Below are 11,750 nucleotides of genomic sequence, written 5' to 3' on the forward strand. Positions count from 1 at the left end.
ATTTTATAACATATATGGTAGTAGTTGTAACATAAAAGTTGGTATTGAATCTTAGATTATGCTTCTTCCCCCACCAATTATTCTTTTTAGTTAGAAAAAATATTATAGTTTTTCTTCTTAATTTATATTATAATTTTGTGGGGGAATTACTTTTTTTTAATACAAATTATACTATGTTATATTATCATAGTGTGATAAATTATTTTAATAAAATTGTTTAGGTATCTTTTGTAATGGATAAGTCATGGATTTCAAAGGCCCGAAACTCAATTGATTACTCCATTGGTTTGAGTAAATTCTTAGATTTTGCTTTTAAGAATGGAGCTGTAGGAGAAACGATTCGGTGTCCATGTCCAAAATGTGGATTTATGAAATGGCAAACTAGAGACATAGTTGAAGATCACTTGCTATATAAACCATTTCCTCAAAACTATGTTATATGGGATCTTCATGGTGAAAAGCAAGCATTAGAATCTTCTCAAGTGGAAGATGTTTTCCAAGATAGTGGTGTTCAACCTCAAAACCCAATGGAAATGATGATCAATGACGCATTTGAACAATATAGGCAACATGACCCTAATGTAGGTGCATCACAACCATTAAATGAAGATGAAATAGTAAATGATGAACCAAGAGAAGATCATAATGGCTTTTATGAGCTTCTAAACGATGGGAGCCAAACATTGTATGAAGGAAGCAAGTACACAAAACTAGAATTTATAATCAAATTATATCATATAAAAGTTTTGTGTGGATTAAGCGATAAGGCAATGACTATATGTATTGTGATGAATGATATTGTTGTGTTTGTTAGATTTATGCTGTTTGAAGACCTGTGAGTGTGAATCTCAGGCATGAATATATATATATATATATATATATATATATATATATGTGTGTGTGTGTGTGTGTGTGTGTGTGTGTGTGTGTGTGTGTGTGTGTGTGTGTGTGTGTGTGTGTGTGTGTGTGTGTGTGTGTGTGAAATGCGATTTGTTGTTGATATCGCTATTGAGGATTTTTAATTGATATGTGATGATAATGATAATTATGATGATATTTATTTGAGATGACATTGTTAATAAAGACCATGTCAACATGATTGTTATTATTGATGAATATGTGAATATGAAATGAGGTTGTTGTTGTTGTTGATAACGTCATTGAGACGAGATGATATTTATGTTGAGAATGACATGGAAATGGAATGCTGATTGATGTTGGAAATGCATTGCCATGTGCATGTTGTGTATGTTCGTGGGGGGCACTGTGCACTGACCTTCCAGGATCTTTGGCACTAGCTTTTGGCCATGATCATACGTCGTATGGAGTGTATGTCATGGGGGGTAGAGTGCACTGACCTTGTCGGATGGCCCAGACGTGGGTAACTAGCGTGGTTAGAGAATCTAAGCATTTCTGAGGAGATGCTTAGGCGCTTTAATTGGTCCATGGTCTTTGGCACTTACTTTTGGCCGTGATCATAGCTCATATGACACATGAAATAGAGTAACTGTGGCCAAGTGTACTTTGTACTAAGGGGGCTTGTCACCTGGTAGGGAACACCTTTGGGCTCCCAAGCTGATCACCTATGGGAAGGGGGCTGTTACGCGCACAATCGGGTGGTGCTAACGAACTCAGCACAGTTCCCTAAGTGAGAGTGTCGTGTAGACACACTTAGGCTATTTCCTGAGGTTTGGTTATTGTTGGTACATACCACATTGCATCTGAGTGGTTAAGTTAGGTGCATGCATCATTCTGTGCAGTCTTGATTGGGTCCATGGATGAATGATGAGTAATTGTTGGATGTGGATGATGAATATTTGTTGGATATGAGTGTTGAATAATGAATGTTGTGTGTGCTCATCATGTTTTCCTATGTTCCTTGCTAATTGTGGTTATTTGGAATTGGTATTGGTTCTTTTTATAATGAACTCACCCTTGCAATTTTGTATCGTGTGGTTGATACCTGTGATGATCACGAACATTGTTCGTGGGAGCAGAATAACAACAACAGAGTGCAAGAAGTAAGATTCTGGTGAGGAGCCGCTGAGCCGACGTGATGACGTTGGTGTTATTTTGGGAGAGAGTTGTGTTTTGTAATCAACTCCTCCGTAGTTGGTTTTTAAGTTTTATTTTGTTGAGTTAAAGATGTAAAACTGGGATTTTAATTATACCTATGAACAGATTTAATTTTCGTTTATGTGTACGACATGTATCAAGTTACTGTTTCTATATAATTATGTATATTCACTTAATTAATGACGTATTGTTGGATGAATGTATGTTAGGACAGAAAAAAAAATTCTTCTATTTTCATAAGTAAATTAAGGGAGTTCTTTTTATAAAAATTAAAATTTAGCGCACTTTAGAGTGTTGATATCGTAGTGACGAGGCGGATCGTTACAAGTCCAGTCTAGAGAACATATGGAACACCCTCATCAGGATATTGAATGCACAAGCTTTCATAAGTGAAATCAGGTGCAGCCATCTCCGTAAGAGTCCTCTCACGAGGTGGAGGTTGAGCCATGTTCTCAGTATGAAAATTAGTAGTTGAATGCTCAAAATCAGAATATTCAGAATCACCAGCAACAGAATACTCAGAATGCTCACAATGCACAGAATGATCAGGATGCACACTATGCCTAACTAATCTATGAAAGGTTCTATCTATTTTAGGATCAAAGGGTTGTAAATCACTTGGATTGCCCCTAGTCATGCACTATATGCAGCAAATAATGTGTTCTCAAACAAGCACCAGAAGAGGGTTAAAACTACAACTATAGTCAAATGATATCCAAATGAGTTGAAATTTTGTGAGCAACACCCTAAAATCATCAAAAGATAGCACAAAAAATTTCAAACAAAAATTCAAAGTCTAACTATGAAAACTACTTAAGCAAAGTTTAGAAAAATAGGACAATAATACTTGAAAAATAAAAAAAAAAAAACTTAGTAAACAACTCATTTTTCGAGTTTGGGAGACCCCAACCAGCTAAAGCGGGTTGCCACAATATGGGAAATTTTTTTCTACCCAAAATGCATATATAATAATAGTCATTCTGATACCCGGAACAAAAGTTATGGTCGTTTTAAGTTTTGCTAAAAACAAGTTCCCAAAATTTTTGTCTCTCTCAAATTCAACCACACCAAGTGCTCCTGGTATTTTTCACACAAAACAAAAATTGCTAATTAAATTGCAAAATCAGTCGCTAATCACTGTTCACAGCAAAACACCAACTGAATCAGTAGCTAAACAGTCGCTAAAAACAGTTGCTAAACAAGGGACGCGACTGAAATGCTAAACAGAACGCTACACAAAACAAAACAACTAAACACTATTATGAACCTTTGGCCCACTGCTCCCCGGCAACAGCGCCAAATTTGATCGAGGTCGTACCCGAATCAAATAAACATTAAAAATGCAGTATCTAGGAAGTGATCCTAGGTCGTCTTCCGACAAGCAATGGTCAAACAACATTCATAATAGATAGTGATAAAACAGTAATGAATTGGGGGGGGGGATTGTTTGTTTTTGTAATTTAAACAGCAAGCAAATTTTAATTAGAAAATAACAGAATTAAAACATGTTGTTTCCCCTTGATTCACAAGCAAGTCTCTTATCCTAGGTTACGAGGATTTATCCCTAACTATTTCAACCACTTAATCCAACCCTAAATTAAATTACTAAGCGAAAATTAACATAAGGTTGTCATTATGTGATTAAGCAACACATACACCAATTAATTATGAACGAAACTGATCATTAAGCATGAACCTAAATTAAGCGCAAAGACAATTAATCAAGCACTAAGCATGCATGGATTAATAGCAACAAATACAGAGTAATTGGTGAAGAAAAAAAAACTTATCAGTATTCAATAGTAATAACAAAACCTCAAAGAAAGTTGTGCTTGATCCTCAAGAGAAAACAACACTTGAGACTTAGTCTTCCATTAATCTGAAAATGAAATTGTAGATTGAAGCAGAAATGAAATTGCAAAAAACAAATTTTATTCTACATGAACAGTGTGCATGAACAGTAATAAAAATTGGAATTACAAAACCTAAAATTATTCTCCTCTCCAAAAACTCCCTAAACTAAAATCCTGGTGCTGTTATATAGGTCCTCAGCCTCAAAGCTTACAAATCTATTTTCAGTCCAAGTCCATAAACGAAATAAAATAAAACCTGGACAAGATAAGATAAGATTGGATGAAATAACATATGGACAAAATAAAATTTAGATGAAATAAAATCTGGATAAGATAAGATTTGATAAAATAAAATTGTCTGCTCTCTTCAAGTCCAAGCCCAATTCTGGATTTAAGCCCAATTGCTTATAATTCTCCTGAAATTAAATTAAAAACACAAAATTAGTCAAGTAGGCCCAAATGATAAAACTGCATAACTAATTTGACAATTAAGACTAATCAGTAATTAAAATGGTGACAAAAAAGGTCAAGAAATATGAAAAAATAATGACACATCAGTGGGTTACTAAAAGTTTGGTTTATGTAGAGGGTTTTTTACATGTGTAAGTGTTTTCTTGAGGGTATCAAGAAGTAGTACATGTGTGGGTTGCATGTGCATGTGAGTTTTTTTGTAAACAATTGAATTAATGTTCAATGAAAGATTCAAGCTTAAGTTGTTTTAGATCTCAAACTGGATGTAGGTTTCATTTGAAATCGGATCAATATAAATTGGTTGTGTATTTTTCTCTATCTTTCATCTCTTTATATTTTTGTTAAAGATTCTTTGTAAAATATTGTTTACTTGTTCTTAATAATTCAATCAAATTCTTTAAGAATTGAACCTTAGAATTAAAGGATCTATATATTAACAAAACAATCTATATCTTTAAGTCAACTCAAGAATCAAGGTGTTTGGATCTTACAAAAAGGGGTTTACCAAAGTTTTAAAGAAAGTATTTTAATATCCAACTCACCCCATCTTGGGTATAAGTCATTTTATTCAACAAGAGTCACGCTTGCTTTCAAAAGTTACATAAAATGTTCCTTTTTGGATGAAATATATATTACAACATCAATATTTCTTCAGTAACAGCCAGCTTCAGCTGCTTGTGTTTTTCTTTTGCAAAGCCAATTCCCAACTAATTTCATTCATAGAGAAAGTAGTAGAACCCTGCGATAAAATCTAGTCTAGTTAGAAATTAAACCAGAAAAAAAGATATATAATGTGACTCAGAGTTCAATCAAGATTGTTGCTAAGTATCTGCATAAGGAGAAAGTGCAATGTAAAAAGGTTCAGTGCAGAATTTGATTTAGATTTTATTGGTTGCCCAAATGAAAAGTAGAGTTTTTCTTGGAACAATGCATGGTACATGTTATATACCTGACATTCACTTCAAAATCTAGAGGATTTGGATTTGTGCTGCCACTGGAGGCATGTATAACACAGGCGCCATCTATTAGAAAAACAAAAGAACTAATTTAAACAGTTCATTGTTTAACAATTTTCTTTTATCTTTTTGCCATAATTTTGAAAATAAAATTAAAATGGTCATAATTAACATGATCAATCTCATTACCTCAAATACTATGATTATTATCGTCAATTTTTTACTTAATATTATTTTGAAGGAATATCAAAGAGGGATTTCTACTTTTTACAGTACAAAATAAAACCAATTGGTATGATTAATTTTTTTTATTTAAATTTAATTAAAAACAATAACAATATAAAGATCTTTTATACTATATATTTAATGGGAGAACTTCTGTTTGACTCTCATCATGGGTAAAAAAATTTTAAATCAATGACTCTCACACATCACAAAAAAGATTAATCATTGATTCAATGGATCGGATTGGGGGACATTCATGATCTCTCACTCAAGATAAAAAAAATACTATATACTTAATTACAAATTCTCATGTAAGTTTAGAATATTATTAAATATACCCTACAAAATTAATAATATACCCCCTCTTTTCCCCTTTGTTTTCACTGCTTTTCTCAAATACATCTTTATAATTTCTTTGCCAATTTTAATCCCCTTTCTTTTAGGAAACCCATTCACTCCCTTCCTTCCCAACTCACCTCCGTACACCCCTTCTTAACGAAGCTAATTTTTTGGGCACACTGGAACCAATCCAGGGAGAGAGAGAAATGAAAGTGATATTTGACACAATCATGGACATGTGGTTATGATGATTAATGACCTTCTTAGGGGTGATTGTGAATCTAATTGTAGAGCACAAGTGCTGGCGCTATAGGGAGCTAGGAATAATGTTCTTAATGTCCGGTGGAATGCATCACTTTTTTTTAATCGTGATATTAATACGAAATTATTTCCGTTAAAAACAATGACAAATCTTGTTCAGAAACCTTGAGCACATACAAGGTGAACTTCACCACATGATTTTGGTTTAGAAGTTACAGCAAGAGACCTTAGCAGTGGTGTTTAGTTTGTTTTGTAATTTTTGTACTTTAATAAAAATGTATCAAAGGTTAACATACAACGGTATGAACAAACAAGGAGAGAAGGAGAGAAGAAAAATAAGTCGAGAAGAATGGGTGACAGAAGATGGGGTGAATTGGAGAGGAAGAGGGATGAACAAGTTTTTGAAAAACAAAAAGAATTGAAATTGACAAGAAAATTATAACAATATTTTGGGGAAAAAATGAAAATAAAGGGAAAATTAGTGGGTATATTTAATGATTGTGGCATATAACTTTCTTACTCTTATATATTTCTATTCATAAGTATTTTTTTCTTATAAGACACAATCCATAAAGTATTTTTTATTAATTATTTTTAAATTAAAATATCCTAATTACAAAAGAGATTATAATGACAAACAATTTGAAGAAAGAAAATAAAGTATTGATGATAATGATAGTTTTGAAAAATAAAATATAAATTTAAGACATATTTATTGTTATAAATTAAATTAACTATTTTTATAATATTAATAAATTAGGTAATTAGGTCTTATAAATAAGATCGAAAGAACTAATTTTTACAATTATTGTCCAAAAAATTGTTCTGGGATCTCCTTCTTTAGCTAGGGTTAGAGGTTGTGTTGAACATCAAATTGAGTAAACCTCATTCTAAGGTCTAACAACGCATATACTAATTTCAAAGAAATAGGATCTAATCATATCTTATCTTTATAAATATCTTATATCCATAATTTATAGAGATAAGATATGATTAGGTTTAGTTGTCTTGATTTTGGGATATAATTAATGATGTGATCCAATGTACAAAAGTGATATTGAATTTTTTTTTTTGTTTGCCATTAAAATATTTATAGTAACCGTGCATGACAACTATTTTTTTTCCTAAGCCTACTCAAAGGAAAGAAACGTTGAAACTTAAGATATGCAAAATTGTGACTAGTAAAGTCCAAGTAGCATGTACCTGAACTTGACTTGGGAAGAGCTTCTTCCATTTTTCAATCTCATCCTCATTGTGAAGTTTTCTGATTCCTCCATAGTATCCACTTCTTGGATCACCTTGTTCTCCAGTGTTCTTCCTAGATAACCTTATTCGTCTCATGCTTGATATTTCAGGGTATTGTCTGAACTCAACGATCAACGTATCTATCACAAAAAAGAAGATTAAATGCAATTTAAGTACCTATTAGCTGAAATTAGAACAAAATATTTTTTAAATTATTAACTGATCCAATTTCACATAGTTGTCTAACACTTTTACTATGAAAAATGTTAAAAAGTTAATAATTTTTTTGTGAAACATGATAAGAGTATGAAATTTTTTTTTCTTAACATCTCATTTGCTCTCAATTTTTTTCTCACCACTCATTTAATTATCCTTTTTACACATTTTCTGTAAAACTCTTCAAAATAATTTTTTTTTCTAACATATTCTAAAAATTCTTACACTATCAACTTATTAGAAATCACTTTAAATTTAATTTTTTAAAGTAATTGTTACAAAAGTTAAAATTCTCATCATACACGACAACACATAATTTAATAACAAAAAAATATTATTTATACATATTGTTAATGCATTCTAATTAAATTATGTAATGTTTGGCTTCTCTCCTCTCTCATTATAATTTATTGTTTCATCTCTTTTTAGAATAAAAGTTGTACGTCAAAGAATTTCTTCTTGGTTTTTGTTAAACTTTTTATTTCAAATAAAAGTAAAAATAAAGGCCACATATAATAATAAAAAAAAAAATCATAACAACCATTTTCAACGTCTTCAGCAAGTTAATTACAATCACAACATTTCTTTTTCATCATCTTAAGTTTCAAGGAAAATTCACCCAAATAACCCAAAAAGTATTCTTGGGTCGAAAGGTTGAAACTGCCAAAAAAAATATTCTAGAGGAAACAAGGAATCGGAAAATTTCTTACCACTCCAATGACACTGACAATTATTCTTGTTACATGAGTCCAAGTGACCAATAACAGCATACCACCAATCTGCAATGCATCTCAAGTTTTGTATGACATGAAGTTAAAAATAATAGATCTCGTCATAACTCTTAACACGAGTAATAGTTTTTGTTCTTCTACTGAAAAAAATTAAGGTAAAGTCATTCAATATTCAAGATTAAAAATTACTCCCTCCCTTCCGTCCCTTCCAAAATAAATATCATATTTTAAAAAATATCTCAAAATAATTTTTTGTTAATTTTTAATGTAATACTAATTTTTTTCTACTAATATCCCTAATAAGTATTAGTTTAACTTTTCAATTTAATATTAATAGTGAAGTTAGTTTTATAAAATTACTATTCTCTTTTATTTATTTATTAATATTTTTATATATGTAAAACAACTTAAACCAAGAAAGTTACATAATGTCCAAAAGACAATTAACACTAATAATAGAGTATGAGAGATCCAAATCTACAACTCAAGTCTATGAAAGTATATAAAAATTAATTATTGTTTAAATTTTATTTACTTTTAATCTATATATGAATATTCATGATATGTGCTTTATAATAAAAAAATGCATGTTTTTATTAAAAGTAAAAAAATAAATAAAATTTAAATATATAGAAACTTAAATTAAATTAAAAAATCATAGGTTAACAGGACCTTGAGGGCTTAGAAAAATACCGTAAGGACAATGTGTATTTCCTCTCCATTGAATCTCAATATGATCCTCTGGTTTCAAATTATCTAAACAATCAGAGACGTGCATAACATAAGGAGGCGAATCAACCGAGGGAACTCTCACCATGTCCCACTCAATGTTCCTCCCTAGACATCTCCAACCTCCAGTTTGATACCTAACATAAACCATGCATGCACTTAATCACAAAGAGACATTCTACTCAAATAAGCTTAGCAAACCAATTCCCTGAATATTTTGGAGTTTTTATTAGTCTCTTAACAAAAAATTGATCGGTGTGAATCCCTGATCATCCGTTAACATTTTTAGTTCTTTGCTGTTAAATTTCGCCAAACTCTCTTAAGTGATAATGTGACATTTGTTTTAATGATATTTAATTACATTTTTCCGCGTTAATTTTCTGAAGATTCAAAACGGCAAGATAATGTTTGATTTAGTGTTTAAAATGTAATTTTACGGTGTTTGATTCATTTGTTTAAAATGTTGGATTCAGTGTTAATTTTATGGATCTCGCGACGCCTATCGAAAAAATTGGAATGGAACTCCTCACTGTCAGCGCTCTCGGAGGACCTGGATGGTGCGAGTGGGTCGTTTTCAGAACTGGAACTGGTATAGTTAGGTAAGTTGCATCAATGACAACCTATATCAGTTGATTACTCTATAACGCCAAGTTTCTTTTAATTTTGCTCTTATAATAATCAATAGCATGATAAATAGATTTCTTAATCTTCAAAAGGTGAAAAAATATTGTTACACTGTATCTTTTCCGTTTATTTTAAAAGATGAATGCGTGTCTTTAATTTTTGCATTTGAAAGCAAGCTCTCTACATTAATTTTACATTTGGAAAGCGAAGGATGTTCCACTGTTGTCTCTCTTATATTTGATTTTGGGTTTGGGTTTGTTAATTTGTGTTTCTTGATGTGATTTGTCACGCAAAAAGGATTAAAAGGCAAAAAAAGGGTTAGAAACTGCCAGAAATACTTAATACTATATTTTAAACCCTCAATCAAACATATTCTAATGACTTTAAGCTGCTGGAAATTAACCCAGCAAATATAATTCAATAATTAAAAACAAATTTAATATCATCACTTAGTAGAGAGATATAGGTTGACGGACAAAAAGATTAGAGACTAAAATCAATTAATTTTTTTAGAAAGTAAATACTCCAAAAAGTTAAAAACTAAAAACATAATTAACCCAAAAAAATTCATCACGCGTATAAAGTTCCAAATCTAGATTGTTCCTTAATCACATGCATAATAGGTGAAGATTGTATTGCCTAAATGTAAATTAAACCATACATTTTGATTGTATGGTCAATATTAGTTCTGCTCGTTCCCACACTTTCACCTAAGATGCTTCATACATATATGTTATAAAAAAAAATTCAACATGTATGACATATATTCAGTTAGATACTACCAAGACACTCCATAATTAACTTTTAAGACATATGATTATGATAAGAAAACAAAAAACCTAATTTATATGCATTATCAATAAAAAAAATTGTACGCACACCTAATTGAAATTCATCACATTGTCTCATCATATTAATAAAAAGATGTGAGAGAATTATCAAATTTTACGAATATCTGTGAAAAAATGTTTCACATGCACAATGCATATAATTAAATAAGTGTTAAAATATATTTAGGTCTCTTAATTTTGTATTAGAATCTTGAAAAATTCCACTCATCCATTTATTTATTTGCAAAATATACATTAACAAGACACGTAACAAATAAATGTGTGTGGGTGAGTAGCTAGCTAGGTTTATATTTATTTGGAGAGGCCAACTTTTTGCTTACCTTGCTTGAAAAGTATTAGATTCAGAGTCATAGCTAACCAAAGCATTGTGAAGCATCAGTCCCTGCAAAGAAAAATATATTAAAATAAAAGGATATAGGAAATAATTATATGACTTCCTGTAATAAGCTAGTTCCAGCTTTTACCTTGTAAACCTGAGCAGGAAACCAGAACCTACCACTCTCAAGAGAGAAATATAAAGACATCAAGAAGTTGTTTGGCCGTTGACCATTGAGGACCTTGCAATCTTCTAAGTATGAACCAAGATATAGATTAGGCCATACACCAGTAAATGTACCCATTGACCCAGTTTGGTTATTGGTGTTTTGATTCAAGAAACTTCCTTCTTTAGCAATTGTTATGTGCCATTCCCATTCCTTATAAACAGCATCACCAATCACCCTACCCCATTTATGTTTGATGTGATGTTCCCAAAAATGATCACTTTGGCACTTATCCTTTAAAGAAACACACACCTCTGACACTGTGCAGAGTTCATTTGGAGAAAAGCACTTGAGAATCAAATCCAAGGTTGGTTCAGGCAAATCCAAGAGGGAGACAAGACCATTTTTCATATTCTTCTCCATGTCTTAGGGTATTAGGCTAAGGTTTTCTTGGACTAAAATATAAGATGAACCGATCTACTCCTGAGGTAGGGAAGAGGACCAACTTTGGTGTAATGGCGTTATATCAAGCAAATAATTCTGTGCATATATAGCCAAAGATATGATTATCATTATCTTTTTGTTTTACACGAACTAAGCCGGCTATACCTCACTGTTTAGCGAGGGAAACAGATTAATTAATTAAAATACACGATAAGTTCAAGGTCAAATATTTTGCAAATGTGTATAT

At 31.3% G+C, this 11,750-nt stretch overlaps 1 protein-coding gene across 1 annotated transcript; it reads right to left on the reverse strand.

Moving 5' to 3' along the window:
* Positions 1-7,311: 7,311 nt before the first annotated feature.
* Positions 7,312-11,541, reverse strand: LOC100794415 (F-box protein At2g26850). The gene is made up of 5 exons (XM_003537247.3): positions 11,042-11,541; positions 10,898-10,959; positions 9,067-9,239; positions 8,353-8,421; positions 7,312-7,566 (listed from the first exon to the last, which is right to left on the reverse strand). The coding sequence occupies exons 1-5, from the start codon at positions 11,480-11,482 to the stop codon at positions 7,316-7,318; spliced, it is 996 nt and encodes a 331-aa protein (XP_003537295.2). The 5' UTR covers positions 11,483-11,541; the 3' UTR covers positions 7,312-7,315.
* Positions 11,542-11,750: the final 209 nt, after the last annotated feature.

This window comes from Glycine max, chromosome 10, assembly GCF_000004515.6.
Source record: "Glycine max cultivar Williams 82 chromosome 10, Glycine_max_v4.0, whole genome shotgun sequence".
NCBI classification, from domain to species: Eukaryota; Viridiplantae; Streptophyta; class Magnoliopsida; order Fabales; family Fabaceae; genus Glycine; species Glycine max.